Genomic DNA, 21,678 nt, shown 5'->3' on the forward strand with positions numbered 1-21,678 from the left:
TTTCAGGCACTCCACTGACTCCATGCTCTCTCTCTCTTTGGCTCATTGTTTGATTACTCTTTCCCTGTCACTTGCACACACTCTCCTCTCAATCTCTTTGTGTACCCTTCCTTCACTGACACACACACACACACACACACACATGCTGCTTAGGAGAGACTGACAGCAGCAGATGATTTCCATGATGCACCATTCTTCCAATGTGGACCTGGAATCATGCGAGGGGAAAAAAAACATTTCCTCTTCCGTATGTACTGAATAGTTTGCCAGGAGTGAAATTAAATCGTCTTACACAAAGTCCATTGTTCACAGTTGTAATACGTGGTGATGAGTGTGAAAGGAACAAATCATGTGACTTTTCCCCACTTATTTTCTGTGGGGAGTTTTAGGACAGTAGCCCGCGGGCCTGATGTATGCTAATTGCCCTCTTTTCCTCCAGCGTGGAGCCGAGAATGGAGGAAAGAGGAGGAAGAAGGACAGAGATTTGGATGAGCTGAAGAAGGAAGTGGCCTTGGTAAGAAAAACAAGCTGTCAACTGCTCCAACCCACACTCACTCTGCACAGTGATTGATTCCATTGCTGCTGCTGCTCCAGAACAATTCTCACACCGCGCTACACCAAAGTCACCGGGTTATTTAACAGGGGCCATAAATGAAAACAGTGGCCCGTAAACAAACCAGCTCAACGTAGTCAGTTTTGGATGAGTTCTCTCAGCCCCGGCTGTCCTATTCTTTCTGTTCCACCACGCTCTGCCTGCTCGTCTTTGTACTCCGAGAGATACTGAATAATTTGTGGGCCACCAGCAGCGCTGTGCAGAGTTTTTGTCTTGTGCAGAGCTGTAGCTCTTTGAGGTGCTGTCAAAAAAAAAGAAACAGCTCAGCAATGCACATGAAGACTGGCGTATGTTTTGCTGCTCGTGCCGTCTCTGATAAAGCTTCTCTTGTCAATTACCAAGTCGGCCTGTGAGTGATTAAAGAGAACGCTTCCTCCGATGTCAACATTTTGGGGTAATTTGTGATTAAGTGTTCCGTCTGTCTCGTGAACAACGTCCTCATTTGCCCCCAACAAATCCTTAAAATAGCTGCTGGACAATGCATGATCAATATTGGGTGTAAAGGGCTTATAAACAAAGCTTAACAAGCAAACTGTTTTGTGAACACTCGGGCAAGTTAAGAGGAGCTACACTTCACTGTGGTCCACCGGGGATAATACAGGTGAAGAGGCCAGTGAACTCATCCCTCCCTTATTGTTGACTGAAGGAAGAAGCTCGTTCTGTTTCAGCACCAAACTCCAAGTCTAATAATCGACCACTATAGACCGCGGCGTGTACGAACAAGACGTTTTAAAGTGTTTTTAAAAGCTTTTGGGGCAGATTTTCCATCGTTTGCAACCTTTTTATTGCGACATATTATTTTTACTTTAGGTTAAAATGTCTAAACCGTGAGCCACAGCCTGCGCCTGAGAGAGAATGACAGGATTTCAGATATACTGTATGTAGCACCTGTTAACACACGCACAGCCAACACGACTGAATCTGATCCAAAAACTGATAACAGGCTGTTTGTCGTCAAGAAGACAAATTCAGAGAAGGCTTCGTGTTCCTCATGACGTACCCTCTCGTGCTCCAGTCTGTTTATTCATATTAAATGTTCTCATAAATCAACATTGAGAAGTTTAGACTTAGTTTTGTTTGAGAGTAAAGTACCAAAAAATCCCACAAAGGAAGGTAAGACAGGAAGCTAGCTGGTTGCTAATTTAAGCTAACGCTAGTTAATGTCTTGGGTCTTGAGTCAAAAGTCGTGTATGATTAATGTCCACGGTTTAATGTAGGCCTAATGCCTGTATTCTTTACTCTGTAGGTTTTATTTACATTTTATTGATGTTAATTATTACTATAATTCAGTTGTATGGGAGTAATACAGTCTTTTTATTACAGATAAAGCTCTAGCAGAACAAAATGACATTCTATTTCAAACATATTTAAATGTGGAAATCATCTTCATCTTCTATAAAGATACGACTTGACATAACTTTCTTGGTTTAAAGCAGGGACTCGACTTCGGACTTGTTTGAGACTAAAACCCTTTACAAAGGGACACAAATCTACATAATAAACAAACTTTAGAGCTTTTGATCAGTGTTCCATTCTTTACAATATTTATTTGGGCACATTTGGAGGATTATTTGCAGACGCAGAGTGAGTGGACTTCACTCTCTGATCCGTCACAAGCAATAAATCACACAGAATCCATGAGCGACGGCGAGAAAGGTTGTTTTTCCAGTGAGATTCAGTGCTACACCTTCACGATCTTGTTCGAGCATCACTTTCGTCAAACTGCTCCAGTTCCCGGAGAACAGAGAACGGTGAATGTAAAGCTGTGTCACACTCCAAATCGCTTTAAAGTCATTTCACTGGCGAGTTAAGTTACTTTGATTCTGTAAAAAAAAAAAAATCCACTAAACTACAAAAAGGAACATCTTATCCCTGCAGGATGACCACAAAATAGCTCTGGACGATTTGGGAAAACGCTACGGTGTGGACCTCACACGGGTAAGCACACACACACACACGCTCATTTTCACTCACTCCACAAAAAGTAGAATATCACATATAGAGATGTAATCTCTGCTCACCCTGAAAACCAGAAAGCAACATCCAGCTTCACCTTGAGGCTTCTTCATCTTTAATCCCTCAATCACACAAACACACATTTTGATACACAAGCTCCTCAAATCCCATATACAGGCAGACACCAACACATCACAGGAGTCTTTATGCCGCGAGCACATTTGCCGCTCAACTTACGTGTGACATTGCAGGAATTTAAACTGATAGTATCTTTTTAAACAGCAGTATTTTGTCGAAAACATAGAAGAAGCTGTAAAAACCTCAGTATATCAGATATGTGTTGTTCACTTTTTCAGTGAATCATACCTTGACTTGATTAAGCATGAAGCTGAGGATGTTCATTGTGCACTTTAGCTGAGAAGAGGCGCACGGTTAACTTCACATGTGGTGTTAAATGGGCCAGACAGGAATACTTGATGTTGCCCAACTGCAGTGAAATAGCTTTTTAAGCCACAGAAATGAAAATGGGTCCTTTGTGTCGTAAACACAATTCCCAGCGCTGACGTGGAGGATGTCATTCCTGAAACGTTTTCCGGTTTCCTCAGGGCTTGACCAATGCCAGAGCTGCGGAGATTCTGGCCAGGGATGGTCCAAACTCCCTGACTCCTCCACCCACCACCCCCGAGTGGATCAAGTTCTGCCGTCAGCTGTTCGGCGGCTTCTCCATCCTGCTCTGGATCGGTGCCACCCTCTGCTTCCTGGCCTACAGCATCCAGGTGGCCATGGAGGACGAGCCGCCCAATGACAATGTGAGAAACTGCTTGTACATGATGCACGTATACATATACTTAATATACAGTTTGGATGTAGTTGATTGTTCATTTATGTATTTGGTTAATATCGAATATCTTTATTTGTCATTGTAACAGGTACACTGAAATTAAGTGCGAAATTAATCTCATTCAACATGATCTAACTAGTAAATGTTGTTCATTTTCATTATAATCCCACAACTAAAACAAATGCTTTTTATAAGCTTTTTTCATGGAGATTTTACTGATTCTAATAACTGAAAGCCCATTTCATATTTAGACCAGGTAGATTGAAATTGGAATGGAAATTGGCCACATGGTTGGTGTGGGGATTTTTTGCCACAGTCCAAAAACATGCACATTTTGGGGTTTTTGACAAATTGGACGCACTCAAAATTGACTGCGAGAGTGGACGGTTGTTTGTCTCTATGTGTCCCTGTGATGGACTGGCGACGTGTCTGCCTCTCACCCCTATGTCAGCTAGGACTGGCACCAGCGACGTCAAAACACCAAGCGCCAAGCTTTGCATGCAGCTTCTTTATACTAAATGAGTATCTTTACTTAAACAAAAAAACATGTATACTAAAATATAACAATTGTTCTTGTTATATATGACTGTATAGTATATACATATATGATATATACGTATGTATGTATATATATATATATATATATATATATATATATATATATACATGTATGTTTGTAAAGATGTCATCTTCAGCTTCTGATCACATCGATATCAACATCCATCCATCTTCTACCGCTTTATCCTCCACATTAGGGTCAATCTCAGCTGACATAGGGCGAGAGGCGGGGTCACACCCTGGACAGATCGTCAGTCCATCACTGGGACACATGTAGAGACAAACAACCGTTCACTCTCACACCTACGGTCAGTTTAGAGTGTCCGATTTACCTAATCCTCACATTGCATGTTTTTGGACTGTGGGAGTAAACCGGAGAACCTGGAGAAAACCCACAAACACACACACACAGGGGTCTTTTTGCTTTAAGCGTGCTCACCACTACACCAACCATGTGGGCCTCTATTGAAACCAGAAGGGTCACAATTCTTAATTTACTTACATGACTTTAAATGGCCTCTACTTAGCCCAGATTTATTCTTAATCTCCTCTCCGAATGCCGCAGTGTGTGGCAGCACAGCTGGGAAATGTGAGCAAAGTAGATTAAGAAAGAAGAGGAGAAGAAAATAAACTTCATTTTCATTATTATAATCTGTGCTTATTAGTACAGACTTCTAGTGTGTACTGATAAAGAATCCGTGCTTCACCTCCCTCGGGGGGGAGGAGCTGTCGCTGGCTCTGGCATCAGCTCTGTCATTTGTATGCAGTTCTCCGTTCTGCGCCTCATGGCAGCGCCGTGAGTCATTATGCAATCGGCATTCACTGCTCTCGAGAGCTCAGACGGCATTAACCTCTCATGTAGACATACAGAGACGTACAGGCGATAGATACACACACACATATGCACACATGTAATAACCCTAATCTCCCCATGATTTAATCTCTACATTCAGTACCCAGTATGTACAGCTGGATGCTCTAGTGAGCTACTTCAAAGCCCCGACTGCCTGCAGCTTTGGCACTTTGAGCCTCTGCATAATGCACAAGCGTTTATTTGAGATGAAAATCCGCCCTAACAAGGCTGAACACACATCACTGTTGTCTTTATTTAAAACCTGGTTTTCATTATTATTTACCGAGCTGCAGCGCCACTCTGCCCAAATTAAACAATCTTTAAACCTTTAAAATGCAGATGTGTCGCCCCTTTTGGGACAGAAAAATAAAGTTTTGGTTAAATTTAGATTTAGAAACATGGCAACAGAGCTTAACGCTGACAACTTAATCTGTTTACACTTAAATTGACACCGTACTGTGCAATTGACGACTAGAACTCATGGATTCACACAGTGAAAACGCGCGACGTGTCTTGTTGTTGTGCTAAAACATCTCATCAGCAGAACAGGAGAATAAGACGACTCAAGAGTAGAGTAGAACAAATACAATCACGTATACACACACTCATTCATTGAAACAAGCTATAAAGAAAAATCCCTAAGAATATAAAGGTTAAACATATAATCGTCAATTTCACCCTCGCTCTTCCAGATGTGGTCACTATAGGCTAAAATGACAGTGCTGTGTATGTAAATGAGTAAAATAACCAAACATTCTACACATGTTCTTCAATGAAACCAGAATGACGACTTCCTTTTTCGTTGTAAGAAGTCAGGAATAGTCTCATAAAATCATAAAAATACAGAATAAACCACCAGTGCACCAGAATATGTGTGCTCCTCCATTCACATACATTAAGTACAAGTCTTCAAAGTGCAGCTGCAGTGAGTCTTGGTGGCCTCACAGATCAAAGCCCTCAGTTCTTGGTGTTCTGAGTTCGGGAGACAGCTGTTCACTTGGACTAACATTGAACGAACCATCTTAGATAACAGGAGCAGACACTAGAATTCAACACGAAGATGCCTTTTTCCATCTAAAACTCCCACTGAGACCGACAACTTTTTTCATACGCTACATTTTCGACAGTTGCCTTGTTTAAAAAAAAGCAGCTTTATAAAGCTTTTAAATCCTCATTTCATATGCTTAAACATGCATTCCATCACCCAAACCTAAGTCGATAATGACGCGGCCTCACCTTTGACCTTGATTTCAGCTGTACCTGGGTGTGGTGTTGGCAGCCGTGGTGATCATCACTGGCTGCTTCTCCTACTTCCAAGAGGCCAAGAGCTCCCGCATCATGGACTCCTTCAAAAAAATGGTGCCCCAGGTGAGTCGATGCGGTCGGTGTTTGGCGTGTCGTCAAAGTGCTTTCTCGATCAATAAGCCATCCCTCAAGTCGGGCTTACACACTCACTTGAGTGGAAACCTAATAAGCTTGCACAAAGGAAGAATAAATGTTGGAGACAACTTCAGATTGTGAGTGTGTTTTGCATAAAAACTCCTCTCACGTTATTCACCTCTGGCACTTTGATTGCCTAATTCTTTAATCTGTGGAGGCTCTACTTGTGCCTCCTTTTCCCCTGGACTGTCTTTTTACACTCACTTCCCTCTCTGTATATCTGCCTTTCACTTACCTCTACATCTGCTGGCTCCCCTTTTTTTCTTTTTTAATCCCTCTCCCATCGCCTGCTCTGACTAAACCCTCCCTCTGTTTCCACACTCCCTTCTCTCCCTCCTCGCCTCTCACTTCCTTTTTTCTCCATGCCAGCAAGCGTTGGTGATACGGGAGGGGGAGAAGATGCAGATCAATGCGGAGTTTGTGGTGCTGGGAGATCTGGTGGAGATCAAAGGGGGAGACCGCATCCCAGCTGACCTTCGAGTGGTCTCCTCCAGCGGATGCAAGGTAGGGGAGGAGTGCTGGTCTCATCCCAGGGGAGGCTGCAGGTGCAGGGTGGGATTACAGTAGCTCCGTAATCTCTGCTTTCTTGCCACTGTATACACACAAACTCAGTAAGGTCTGATAGTATTGCATGATAGAGGCCGTTTTCAGATTAACGGCATACAAATAATGATACTAGGCAAGAATTGGCAGAGCTGTTAATATTATTATTTATGCTATATTACAGTTTCCCCACAAGGAAAAAAAAGAAAAAAGACAGGAAGTGAAGAGGCCCACTGTACATATCCTTCTCCTAACCCACAGTCCCAACAACACAACAAGAATTAAAGAGATAAATATAATTACAGATGATCATATTCTGACATGGATATTCAATAATCCAATCATCGTGAGCACATGAAGAAAATAATAATCATGCTCACAACGTCTGATCAAGGAAAAAAAAGTAGTTTTTCAAATCAAAATTTCTGGTTGTTTTCATTTTTAATTAAAAAAGGCAGGGCTGAATTCCTAATTTGATAGTTTATTGGCTCCATTTTATAAGATTTCATCTTCCCACCTCCTCATCTGCAAGTTGAAGTTACAGCTGAGGCTGATGGGATCGCCCTCAGATCATTGGTCATGAAGAAAAACTTGGCCCGCTGAAAAGTAATTACGAGTTACCCCGCGGATGTGAATGTTTGCTGGTGAAATTTCATGGCGACGCGTCCAAAAAGGCCGGTGAGACGTTTGCCAAAAGAAACAACAACCCACAAATGTCCACCAGTGGCACAACAGAAAATGTCAGGGACTCGCCACGCGGCGGGATTTATAGGATCGTGAAAGTCTGATCAAACGTTTGTGCCAAACCATCTTGTAAATGTGGAGATATTTCACCGAGTAACTGGCGACCAAGTGGATATTTGTCAAGATAATTAAGTCTGGACAAAAGTGGACCAACAGGCCCACTCATCTATTTTGCCTTCCCCTTGAGCCTGAGCTAAAAACATTAAAAAGAAGAACAACACTTTGTAAAGATCAACTTTAAAAACCCTCTTCTTTTATATGAATATATACTGTCTATTGTTCTTGTGTTGCTCAGTCTCCTGTCGGCTGGATTCATGTAAACAAACAAAACCTGGACATGCTGTGTCTTATGAATAATGTCCATGTCTTAATGACCCACATGCAGTATTAACTATATGCTCTTGACCTACTTATGGAACATGGGGTGAGATAGCATTAAATAATAAATACTGTATTTCTCCTTCTATTTTTAAAGAAGATAAATGCCTCGGTCGGTCGCTGCGGCGTGTCTGCACACAGTGATTAAGTTGTTTAATAAAAGTGCATGTCCGAGCAATGATCACAAACTGGGTAACGCCAAAATCCTGAATTATGTATGAAGGCTTTGAAGATAGATTGGTTAGGTTGTCACACCGTCGTGGATAATCCTGTCAGATCGATCGCTCGTTCACTTTTATTCGGCGCACACAAGACAGAAACCTAGAAACCGCCGTGACCAGTTGCGCTATCTGTCATGAAATGGCCAGATTATTTGACACTGGAATAAATATTGATAGGAATATGTCCTTTCTGGGAAGTTGAGATTCCCCCTCTGTCCATACACAAGTACCCAGTCCGTTGACTTATGTCCCCAAAAATGTCACCTAGTTATCTACGTCTGTTTGAATCTGTCCATGTATTCTGTCATTTTAGACAAATACTCATCTTATGACGTTAGGATTTTATAGATACTTACAATTATCAATACTACCGGTGATACTTTTCTATAATTTTGATGCCTGGACACAAAGGTTGTGATGGTAGAGCTGTACGTGAGAGTAAATAAGACTTCTTTCCTCACCACCAGTGGCCGGGGACTTCTATTTAAACTAATGGACTCCACTGTAGCCAAGAGCTTTAAATCTTTCACAATAAACTTGGCAACAGCCTTGTGACATCAGCTGTTTTTCCGTCGAGTCATATTCCCTGGGTCCTCTGGCTGCTGCTGCCAGAGTCATTTCTGGGATTATTTTTGCTAAATTTTTGTACTCAAGAAGTGTCTTGAGTACAGTTACGTGTTGAATGTAACAAGTGTTACCGTCGGTCAAGTTTCTGCCAACGCTGCGCCAGAGACGCTGCGATATTAGCGGTCCGAGTCAGCCTGAACAAATCCAAGATCGATGCCAGACAGTTAAGAAGACTTAAAAAAACTTAAAAATCCTTAAATTGTGCATTCATGTCCAACATTTAGCAAAGACCTTTCTAAAATCTCAATATTTAACAGTCGGAGTCTGGTGTCTACATGGTGTGTACTGAACTAATCTTTTTTAACGAACTGATTCTAATGATTCAGTAGACTGAAAACTGAAGTTTGCTGAAGTGAACTGCACGCGCACTTCTAAATGAGAGTGAACGTAACTTAAATATCGATCGTGGCATCGTTTCATCAGATGTTTCTACCTGACTCTCTCCTCTGTCTTTCTGTTGGCCTCACTTAATATAACACATTTCTTCCTCTCCCACTCTCTCTGTGAAGGTGGACAACTCCTCTCTGACGGGAGAGTCGGAGCCCCAGACTCGCTCCCCGGAGTTCACGCACGAAAATCCCCTCGAGACCCGCAACATCAGCTTCTTTTCCACCAACTGCGTGGAGGGTCAGTAAGCCACGTCTGGCCGTGAACGTCTCCTCTTTGCCTTTCTTTTGAGGCGAATTTCATTTCATCTTAGAGTGCAGTGTATGTTTTGTTTTCAGTACAGAGATCATTAATGAAGATTTCCCTTTGATATGCTACAGATAGAATACTATGTGGTGAGCGTCTGCAGCCTCATCAGTAACTTCAGCGAAACTCAAATGGTGACATTTACAGTGAAGAGGTGAAATAGATGTCAGACGATTCAGTCTGTAAATCCAATCAATTGTTCTAAATTTGGAAGCAGGAGAAAAACAATCCCACGGCAAGGTCAGTTTTTTTTGTTGTTTTTTTTTGCTTTTTGGGACGTTTCAATCATATCATGTAGTCGAGTTGGAACTGTAGACTTTAAAATCACCTTTTTTTTCTGAGCAGGGAAAGAACGTGAACGCTGAAATGAAGGATTTAGTGAGAACGATGTGCCAGTTTCAAACACTGGATCTCAGAATTAGTAATGAAAACTTTCAACGATGATGAGCGTGTTACCACTTTAGTTCCGTCCGTGTAGAATGTGTTAAAAGGTCACTTAAGGCTGGGGTAGGCAAGATGATGGCCATCTTTTCACACGTTTTATTGTTTCGTAGATTGGAAAAGAAGTCTGGAGGAGGTGCAGAAGTCGAGTTCTCTCTTATATCACTTGATATACATGTTATTATTTCATAATAATGCCAGAAATAAGTTGCCTGACCCCAGCTTTAACCCAAATTACATATAAATCCCCCACTATATTAGCTCACTCAGAGGTTTTGAGGTCTCTCTGCTTCCTCCCCAGTGTCGTGGCAATTTATTTTATGTTTATAAAGATAAAAGGGCTAGAAATCATTTTTATACTAATCAGTTGGAGTATCTTTTTCCTTGTCCGTCTCCTCGTCCTCCTATTCATTAGTACTGATGAGAGAGTAGTCACGCTGTGTGCTGCGAAATGTGCTCACGTAAGAGATTAACATTCTCGCCACACTCGTTTAGTCCGGCATCTGTTCAGCCCAAATGACCATCAATCACTGGACAACGCTTATAATCCATCTCCACCCATCACTTCTCCTCACCCAGCCATCACCTTCACAAGCCTCCCTCCTGTCTGCTCGTACACCATTCTCACGCCATCATTTGTCTCTTCATGTGTCACTCTCATGTACAGAAAGAGACACATTCCACCAAAGCAGTGAAGGCCCTGGATCCCACTGTTGAGAGTTAAACCTTTAATCCTCGGGTTTGTACTCCCCTGATGTCACATTTGAAGAGCTTGCTTTGAAACTACTGACTACTCCGTTCCTGCCTCCTGACATGGAGTTTCTGTTAGAAGTGATAAATCATCCAAATGTTTGCTCTTTTGCTCAGGAAATGTGATTTCAATATGTTCTGTAAAACATTTTTTTTTCTTTCTTTGAAAGAAATATGTCAGAGTAATGTTCTGGTCCAGAGTGACTGACAGTGAGTCCGTCCGTCCCTCTCAGGTACGGCACACGGCATCGTGATAGCCACCGGGGACCGCACGGTGATGGGGCGCATCGCGACGCTGGCGTCTGAGCTGGAAGTCCGCCAGACGCCCATCAACATCGAGATTGAACACTTCATCCACATCATCACGGGCGTTGCCGTCTTCCTGGGCGTGTCCTTCTTCATCCTGTCCCTTATCCTGGGCTACACCTGGCTGGAGGCCGTCATCTTCCTCATCGGCATCATCGTTGCAAATGTGCCTGAGGGACTGCTGGCTACTGTCACTGTAAGTGTGGAACTTTCTCTCTCCTTTGTAACCCCATTCAGACCTGGGACATCCAGATCTTACGTTAATGAATGCTCCCAATGCATCGTGGACGTGTCCTCACATCCTATCACAAAAAAAAAAAAAAAAACTAGGGCTGCAACTAACAATTATTCTCGGAATGGATTTATCAAGGTTGGTCCATAAAATGTCAGAAAATGTTAATCAGTGTTTACCAAACCTGGAAATGATGATGTTCTCGAGTGTGTAGTTTTGTCCACAAACCGAAATGATTTAGTTTAATGATTTATTTATTATGCTGAGCAAAGTAACCAGAAAATATTCACACTGAAGCAGCAAAAACATCCAGGGATGCACAATATTGGACTTTTTGACTATATCTGACTTGCTTTGGCCAATAACAGATACCAATATCATTTTATTTTCCTGTGCCAAACTGCAGAGGTCATCTAGTCTCTTATGTTGTTAAATTAACATAATTCTTTTCACACTCATGTCACCGCTGATGTGGATATATATTTTTCTTCATTGATAGTTATAGTTGGATAGAATAGTTGATGATTCATTAAGTTATTGATTAATAATCTATTAAAACATATTCTGAGGTTCTTAAAGTCTGATTTCATGTTTCTGCAGCGTGAGTAGAGCTCGGATTCTCCCGTCACTTCTCTCTCTCACACACACACACACACACACACACACACTGAGTGGTGGTTATAATGTTGCCGAACACCCTCCTCTTGTATTTGCAGTGAGAATACTTCACTTTAAAGCGCTTCACTACATGATAAACAAGTTTCCTCTTGTTTCAAGGACAGGTCATAATACACTTCGGGGAATAGAAAGTGAACAGAGTCGTAGGGAAAGGTCATGACTTGGCAGCTGTGCACAAATAATTTAAAGGTCACTTATTGTTTGTCTTGCAAATGATAAATTGCAATTTGGAAGAAACTTTTTGTATGTTTACTTTTCCGAGTGTTTTATTTTTCCAGGATACACCCTACAGATTACAATTTGGCAATGAGGTGTATTTTAATGTACGATTATATACAATTATATACAATATACAGTATATCTATACAGTCTTTGATGGCCACTCACCATTCTCCCACACATGTTTGATTTTTTCATTTTTAAAGCCTGCACCTTCACTGATATTTCATTACAATTCTGCTAGTGGATTATGTATTAATATTTTCCTTATCAATTATGCATCATCTCATCAGACCGCAATCCACCCTTGTTTGATCTAAAATACTAATTTTTTAATGACCCGTCCTGACTGACCCGCAGGTTCTGCCTACGCCTGCAGGTATAACTTCATCTCTACTGCAGACTGAGGAACTGTAGTGGGCAGGAGCTCTAGAAAAACACATTTAATGCTTCATCTGCAGGACATGTTTGGGCTGTTTGTCCTGGAATCCTCTCATCAGGTGACGGACACTCTTGTTTCTCACGTGACGGAGGCAACCCTCCGTCTCTGGAACGCTCTGTCCGTCATGACTGCATTTATTGTCCGACTTACTGTCTACTGTCACTCAATAATGTCAAAATAAAAGACAGAATCCTGCTCTCTCTACGTTCGAGGATATTTCTCGGGACCTGACACAAATACAGTATGTGTCCTGTGTTTTTTCTCCTTTAGCCCCTTATTGCGCTCTCCTTTGACTTTCTACACCAGCCTGTCACTAGCTTTGCCTGGAGATGGTCAGGTTGCTGATTAATTGCCTTAGAGTGGCTGTAAATTGTCTTGTTGGGACTTTTTCAGACCTGAAAACCAAACTTTTTCAGCTAATAGCGGCCTGAAAACTGCACAGAACGGAGGAAATCTGCTGAGTTGGGCGTTGATTCTCCTTTGAGTTTTCATTATGAGCAGCTGCTTTCACATTTGATCCATTCTTACAATTATTGATTAGTGCAGCTCTGAGAGTGCCAGCTCCAGAAGCCTGATATTTTGCCTGCTGGCTTCCTGTCATGCCTTGTTGTTGGCACACCTGAATGGAACATCAATGTTAAGAGTTACACCAGTGCATTTCCTAACACTAATTCAACCTCAGTGAACATTAACTGCAGCTCTAACGATTCTGCGGAACGCGGGTGATTTATTACGGGATGTTGAAGTTGCTCAAATACTGAGGTGCATCTTACTTTTTTTTTTTTTGCAACAATAAACAAAGTGTGAGCTGAGCCCGAATGCCAGCTGGCATTTGAAACGCCAGTCGACATTTCACTGGTCACAGCAAAATAAATTAACTCACAGTGACTGGTTTCCTTCAGTTGCTTTCGCCTTTAATTGAACACACCGCGCGCTGTGTGCGGAAGTGTTTGTACTGCCGTGAAATAATGTGGTCAGTTTTAATTAATGTACGCCGATGTGTCTCTCACAACATGTAGAATTTGTGCGTCGTATATTCATGTGCCTGTGCACCTGCTGCAGATACACGCGTGCACCTGGACCACGCATGGGTTCACGAACACATGAATGCACCAGTGTGTACACACACTCATCACCTGTCCCCTCCCCGCTCTCCTTCCCTCCTCCCCCTTTCTCACCTCCCACCATCTCCCCAGGTGTGCCTGACTCTCACTGCCAAGCGAATGGCCAAGAAGAATTGTCTGGTGAAGAACCTGGAGGCCGTAGAGACGCTCGGCTCCACCTCCACCATCTGCTCTGACAAGACGGGCACACTGACCCAGAACCGCATGACTGTGGCCCACATGTGGTTTGACAACCAGATCCACGAGGCCGACACCACTGAAGACCAGTCAGGTAAAACAGAGAGAGTGGGAGAGAGGAGGAAGGGTGGAGGAAGAGAGCTCAGGGGAAAGACAGAGTGAGAAATATAAAAGGAGAGTGTGTGTGTGGAAATAGAGAGAGGAAGTGTGACCACCTGCTGATATTCATCTGCCCAGGGTTGGCGCCGCCATCTGACATTGCTACTCGCGCTACTGCATTAACTGAGCAGCGGCGTGGCAGACGGTGGCACAACCCTCAGCCCTCAGCGACAAAACAGGCCTTTTCCCAGAAGTGCAAAGCAAAAGTGCCTCAGTGGAAGCGACTGGACTCCAGTCTCCTGCAAAGCGGCAATAAAAGCAAGGCTAATTTCCAAAGACGCTTTTAGCAAGGAGAGAAACAACAGGAGTACTGTGCATACTAATGTGGACTGAGTAAGGCACTGAATAGCCAGCAGCGCTGACAAAGACCATACAGCTGAAACTGTGCAAAAGGCTGAAGAAAAGCGCAGTGTATTCACTCTTGAGTGGGAGCAGAATGCTGTGCTTTCGCAGCTGTCACAGGAGCCGGAGCCCTTTTTTTTCGCAGCGCAGCAGCTCCAGTGCGTTTCATGTTGCATGACGCGTTTCACATTCTGGTGACCCCTCGAGAACGGCCATTCCCACACGTCAACACTCTGACAACTTTGAGTCATGAAACTAGGACCAATAATTCCCTTATATGTTAATGTTTTCGCGTGAAAATGGGGATGCAAAAACAAACATTCATTTTGAACTCGCACAACTTTCAACACATGCTTGTGATTGTTACGACAGGGCTCCATGTCATATTTGAAGGGTTCGTTCACAACAAAGTGCTATATAGATATATATACTGTACTGTATTTCACAGCAACTTAATTACAAAACTGAAAATTAAGAACATTATTTATTTATACTGTGATGACCTTTCCCTGGCCCACCTGCAGTAATGCCACGGCCCACAAGGGGGCTGCGGCCCACACTTGGAGAACCACCGCTCCAGAGAGTTCGGGCTAAGATGAATAATAAATGCAGGGGCAGCAGCGAGGAGGTCATTTTCAGTTAAGCTGGGAGAGGAGGGATGAAATTTTCATATGAGGATTTTCCAAACATTTCAGTTGCCATTGAATGAATGAATGCCATTGTTCAGAGAAAAAAAAAAATCACTTGTCAAGAAAAAGTGATTGCTCGACTTAACTGACCCCGGATTCTGTTATGTAGCTACAATATCCAGTGCTGCCCTATGAACCCAGAGTTGAGTCAGTAACATAAATTCTGCATGAACTGCTGCTAAAAAAAAAGGAGTCTAACACAACTTCCCCTGCTCTTCTCACAGGTTTGGGTTTTGACAAGACCTCTGCTACTTGGGCCGCTCTGTCTCGTGTGGCCGGTCTGTGCAACAGAGCTGATTTCAAAGCCGGACAGGAGGACTTTCCTCTCCAGATGGTATAAACTTTCACCCAACACTGACACTACGACTGCAACTTTCCAAATCCTTGGCATTAGCACTCTGGTCTCGTGAATTATCTCCCCTCTCTAATACAGTGTGGTATAATAGGTTTAGTTTAATCCAAGGACATCATGAGCTGGCATTTTTTAAGATTTGTATCAAATCAAACATGCACATTATTCATGAGGCGTGATTTTGCCTCCATGGTTTTTACCAGTAGGGTGAAACTAACAACATCAGTTCCAGGTGAGATGCCACTCAAAAAAACAGGAGAGCAAATATTCCGATCCTTTCCGTACAAGGCAGCAGTATAATGATGTGAAAAACAAGTGAAATAATGACCAAACTTGTTCTCGTACATCCATGACAAGACTTTTGTGATGAAGTCCCTGGTGTTCGAGTGAAAGCCTTTGCGACTCGCATTAACTGCACGTGTCAGAGGATAATTTGGACTCAAAGTTCACTATTCACATGAGTTCTCATCGCGATAAACTGAAATAATGAAAAGGAGTGGGAAAGAAAAGGGGAGGTCTAGACATAATGAGCTGGTCTACAGTCATTTTAGGGAATGAAAAGTGATAAAAAATGATAAGGAATACCCATAAAGAGAGCCACCTTGGTTTCAGGAGATTAAACTGTATCACTTTAACACTTAAGGACAGACCTTGATCTTTTTCTGACAGTTTGAAGATTTGAGCAAGGTCCTGTTCGTTTGTTTGTTTGTTTGTTAACTGCCCCAGCTGTGCACATTTGCTGATTTGAATATTTTTAATCTCGCATCAGCCACACGATACCAGTTCAGTCGGGAGGGAAAAGTAAAAAAGTGATGAAAGGATGATTTGCAAAGTAGCTGTGTCCAAAGTTAAGTTCCCATTACCTGAATTGCACAGTTTAATACAGATAGAAAAAACATCTTTAGTGTTTAAATTTGTCCCATATACAGTAAACATGAGTCTCAAGAGAGTTGAGTTTGAATTGTAATTGTAATTTGATTTTGTATTTATAAGTTATCTGTCATTGTTTCAAATAGCATATGCCAAAATCAAAAAAAACAAGTCATTATCTTCAACAACCTGAGTCCAAGTCATCAGTGCTCAAATTCATGTCAAGTTTGTTTATCCACCACCGTCCAAAAACCGTTCAATCATGAAATAAAACAACAACAAACACTGGTTTGACGTCTGTTCAGGAGTTTGTTGATCACATAGAATGGACCAAAAGAAAATCCCCAGTCCTAAAGCAGTTGATGTCCATTCTAAAGAAAAATAACACGACCGTCCTTCAGCAAAGTTCGCCTGCTTCAAATTAGGTGCAGAAAAACAGTAAATGTCCTCTGTGTTTCCATCTTTTTGCCAACTGATCCTAACCCACATGGCCGCCACAGGGAGAAAAACATCCCATATAAATTATTTGCCAGTACCACTCGAGGGTGGTGGTGCCGTGCACACAACCAGGTGCATTACACACAAACTGGCTCGCAGTCAAAAGCCTCAGACAAACTGAGGATAATCCAATGCACCCCTGGAAATAACTCCCCCGCACTGATACACACACACACACACACACACACACTGCCAGGAAAGTGAGTCAATAATATTACAGTGTTTCACCAGCCACCCTCCTCCAGACTGTGCTACACTGACCTGAAGAAATTGTCTGTATGGCTTTCAGCAACAGGGATTACAACTTCTTGACTCCAGTGGGAACCGACCCTGTTGCTGCAGCCTCTCTGCCCCTGCAGGTGCCCCGCTCATCCTCTCTGCATTAACCCACAGCCATGTGTCCTCCTGACAGCACTCAAACACAGCCATCACCGCCCAGGCTCCACTACCATTACGAGAACAAGTCCCCGACTGGCCCTTGAAATAAAGGAATTTCCTTGATCTCGTTATTCATTCATGAAAAGGCACAAACAAGGACAAATCTTGCAACGCATTTGTCCTTGCTTCCCCCCCCCCCTGCTTGTTCCTGAATGAATAAACAGGAACAGAGAGAAATCTCTTGTCTTAGTTTGGCCCCTGTTGCTGTATGATGCATCACTTCAGCATGGATTTGAATGCATTGGTTTCTCAGAGCTGGATGAATTGCAATTATCTTTGTGGAATTTTTATTGCGAATGATTTTTAGAGGTTACCTGAAGTGACTTTTGCTCTAAATGCTTCAAGCATCGCCAGAGGCGAACAGACACAATAATTCAGGCTGGGAATTTGCAACTAAGTCTCCTAAATAATGATAGTCCCATACAACGACTTTTGTCAGGAATGTATTTCTGTAAAAAATATCTTATTATTCACAATAGACATACATATGATAATATAATAGGGTTTTGTGGTAACCACCATTCCCTGGTTATACATACTGTAAATATGGTTATTTAATGTCAGAAAAATTAAATTTTCAGCCTTTCGCTTCTAACCCTTGAAAAACATCAAATGCCTTATGTAGAAAAGAAAAATCCACATTATTTGGGGGCAAAATACTTTGATTGTGAAATTACGGGCACTTTTGAGGCACAGCATTATAATTTAATTTCATCAACCTCATGCAAACTATCAGACCGATAAGTTTTGTTATTGAAAATGGACTACTCTGGTAAATGGCACCAACCTGCTCATAAATTTGCCCACGCTCCTCGTAGTCTTTCAGCAGCAACGCAACATAGATTATACAGTAGCTGCATGATGTCAACATAATTAATATTATTGATTAGTAGAGGCAAACTTAGCAGCCAGTGACACACACACACACACACATTTGCGCTTCATTCATAGTGAGGACCCTTATAGACATAGAGCATTTCCTAACCCCTTACCTAAAACCAGCCCTTTAAGGATGTGTGAACCAGCCAAAATGTCCTCACTTTGCCACAATGTCCTCACAGTCCTCAAAAAGCTACAATTACAAGAACACACACACACAAACTTGGTGAGTACACATCATAGGCATAATGCATTCCCCTTACCCTAAGTTCTTAACCTTAACCCTTCCCCTAACCAATTCTAACCCTAAAACCAAGTCTTAACCCTGAAAAGACCCTTTAAAGTTATGGTGCTCCGATAAAATGTCTCCAAAATGTTTCTTTTCTGGACCTCACAATGATATTAAGACAAGAGCACACACAAACCACAGCAGTTCAGTGACTTATCCGCCGTTAGATTACATCACAAATTCAAACATCCATTCTTGTAGTAATGTTCTTGCACTAAGTGGCCGAATGTTGTGATTTCCTCATCGGCCCGCACGTCCCTCGTTTTCCCCGTGCGGTGAAATACAGAAGCTGGAGTGATGTTTCAGTCACGTCATTTCCAAATGTCATCTCTCATTCACGGAATCTGTTTCCGACGCACTTAATCACACTTAACTTCCATCCATACGTTAACTTTCCCACCTCCTGCGAGCGTGGAAAACAAATATCAAAATATGTGCATCAATGTTGTGTAAATAAAGTAGACACGGCAACTCCACGTCAATAGCACGGCGTTCTAAAGTGTGCGCGTAATGTAAACATGCTCAGATTCATTGACCTTCTCTGAATGTTGACAGTGTGCACTTGACATTTACGCACCGTGGAGAAAAAAAACAAAACGCTGAGCATCTGCACAAAGGATTTTCATCTGCTGAGTTTATTGAATTATTTTGAAATTACCGACAAAAGGCAGCGAATGATATCTGTACGATACGTTGTTCACACTAAACAAACTATGAAGCTGTCATGCTGAAACATTCATTAACGTGATAGCTACAAACTTGACTTATTGATTATAGATTATTGCTCATACATATTGTAGCCTGCAGGTTTTGCATCTATATCCATCAGGTGCCCTTAAAAGACCAGCGTGTAAGGATTAGTTACATCTAATGGCAGACTCAGGAAACTACGGTGGCCTTCGCATACCAGAAAGTATAAAAACAATCTCACTTCAAACTACCATATACATGCTCTGGCTGTCATTTTTATTTAAGAGTGATTATTCAGTTATACAAATATATTTATTGGTCGTATATTCTAATTATGCCAATAAAAAGTTACACAATAAACATTGCAATCAGCACAACTAGCCAAGTAATCATTCATATTTTACCGTAATCAGATAAATCTTTATTTATTCTATTATTTATATTTATTCTTATTCTGTATTAAACATACAGACCAGCAAACCAGCTTGGAACATAAACAAACAAATAAATAAACAAACAAATAAACTTTCTTGGCATATTTGTCAGGCTTTAGAAACAAAGGTCGCCAACTTTTATACAGTACATTAAACTTAAACTCTCATACCACTCTGTCATCATCAGTGCACCACAATATTTCATTATAGTGAGGACAATACAGAAGAAACTTTTCTTGACAAACATTTTTTGTTCCTCCACTGAGCGACTAAACACCACTGACTTCTTGATTAACTTACTTAACGCAAGGCTCAACACAACAATTATGCTTGAGTTGAATATATGTCCCTAATTTGGTTTTGAACTAAATATCTTTTTTTTTGTTGTTGCCATTTTTCATCAAATTTAGCCAGTAATTAGCTGATACGTGTTAGTGATGCATAATTAAGGAGAACCATAATGGAGTTAAAGAAACATTTCATTTTTATATGCTGCTTTCGACAATAAATCAGCGAATAAACTGACAGCTCCTCCAACAGTGTGATGAACACAGGCGGTGAGACAGCTATTCCTGAATGTGCACGTGTGAGTAACTGTACACTAATGTGCTCTGTGTGTGTGTGTGTGTGTGTGTGTTACACCAGAGGGAAACGGCGGGCGACGCCTCAGAGTCAGCTCTGTTGAAGTGCATTGAGCTGTGCTGCGGAAGTGTTCGTGACATGAGAGCCAGAAACCCCAAAGTGGCAGAAATCCCCTTTAACTCCACCAACAAGTACCAGGTAATGCAGGTCTGGCATTGATGTCATATCACAGATCTGAAGGGGAAATCAACGACACATTTACTGTCTATCTATCTATCTATCTATCTATCTATCTATCTATCTATCTATCTATCTTTTAACTAGCTAGCTATCATCTATCTATCTTTTAACTAGTTAGCTATCATCTATCTTTTAACTAGCTAGCTATCATCTAGCTATCTTTTAGCTAGCAAACTTTCATTTTATCTATCTATCTATCTATCTATCTATCTATCTATCTATCTATCTATCTAACTAGCTAGCTATCATCTATCTATCTTTTAACTAGTTAGCTATCATCATCTATCTATCTTTTAACTAGCTAGCTATCATCTAGCTATCTTTTAACTAGCAAACTTTCATTTTATCTATCTATCTATCTATCTATCTATCCATCTATCTATCTTTTAACTAACTAGCTAGCTATCATCTATCTATCTTTTAACTAGTTAGCTATCATCTATCTATCTTTCAGCTTGCTAGCTATCATCTATCTATCTTTTAGCTAGCTAACTTTTATTTTATCTATCTATCTATCTTTTAACTAGCTAGCTATCATCTATCTACCTTTTAACTAGCTATCTATCATCTAGCTATCTTTTCATTTTATCTATCTATCTATCTAACTTTTAGCTAGCAAACTTTCATTTTATCTATCTATCTATCTATCTATCTATCTATCTATCTTTTAACTAGCTAGCTATCTATTTTATCTTTAAAGATTTTTTACTATGATATTTTTAAGATGCAGTTACTGGGTTTAAGGGGCCTCATACATAATAATTGTATTTATTTATGAATTAAGGTGTGTTTGTGTGTGTGTGTGTGTGTGTGTGTGGCAGGGGGGGAAAAAACAACGCCCTACTTTGCATTCACATGGTTGCACACACTTCCTTTGTCTCTTTATTTAGAGTTTCTGTGAATGTGGGTTAAAAATTGGTTTCTTAGAAGACGCTGTGCTGCTGCCTTGTCTTTAATTCTTTTATTAAGAGACAAGTGTCTCTGGAGAAAAGAGTATGCACTGTATGTATTGTGCTGGTAAATGAAGTGAGTTTACGTTCACCTGTGCTGGATTAAAATACTGTGCAACACTGGAAATAACATTTTAGAAAGCTGTGCATCATATTTATTAGTGCTCTCAACGTTAACGCGTTAATTTCGGCGATTCATTTAAATTATTCAACACGTTAAAACATTAACGCAGTTAAAGTTGTTTGTTTACTTCTGGTGGCAACTGACCCAGTAGAGGATGAAGGGCTGAAAGAAGTCATTGGCGTCGCGTCAGGAGAAACCTCTTATAATCTACCCTCGAGAGGAACCATCGTGTCAAGAATACACACTTTGTAGGATGAGAGGCCACGGCAGAGGAACATGCTCGAGCAAGCAAAGGACATCGCTCTC

The 21,678-nt window shown here is 41.4% G+C and overlaps 1 protein-coding gene across 1 annotated transcript in view; it reads left to right on the top strand.

The window, feature by feature from the left end:
- Positions 1-21,678, top strand: part of atp1a2a (ATPase Na+/K+ transporting subunit alpha 2a) — a 46,090-nt gene that overhangs the window by 462 nt on the left and 23,950 nt on the right. Inside the window, exons 2-11 of the mRNA XM_044025445.1 lie at positions 440-514; positions 2,492-2,551; positions 3,175-3,378; positions 6,076-6,189; positions 6,631-6,765; positions 9,284-9,401; positions 10,892-11,160; positions 13,732-13,930; positions 15,251-15,360; positions 20,122-20,256. Of these exons, the coding sequence (XP_043881380.1) occupies positions 440-514; positions 2,492-2,551; positions 3,175-3,378; positions 6,076-6,189; positions 6,631-6,765; positions 9,284-9,401; positions 10,892-11,160; positions 13,732-13,930; positions 15,251-15,360; positions 20,122-20,256 (1,419 nt within the window). The remainder of the gene's footprint in view (positions 1-439; positions 515-2,491; positions 2,552-3,174; positions 3,379-6,075; positions 6,190-6,630; positions 6,766-9,283; positions 9,402-10,891; positions 11,161-13,731; positions 13,931-15,250; positions 15,361-20,121; positions 20,257-21,678) is intronic.

The sequence above is a fragment of the Solea senegalensis genome, linkage group LG1 (genome assembly GCF_019176455.1).
Source record: "Solea senegalensis isolate Sse05_10M linkage group LG1, IFAPA_SoseM_1, whole genome shotgun sequence".
Classification (NCBI taxonomy): Eukaryota; Metazoa; Chordata; class Actinopteri; order Pleuronectiformes; family Soleidae; genus Solea; species Solea senegalensis.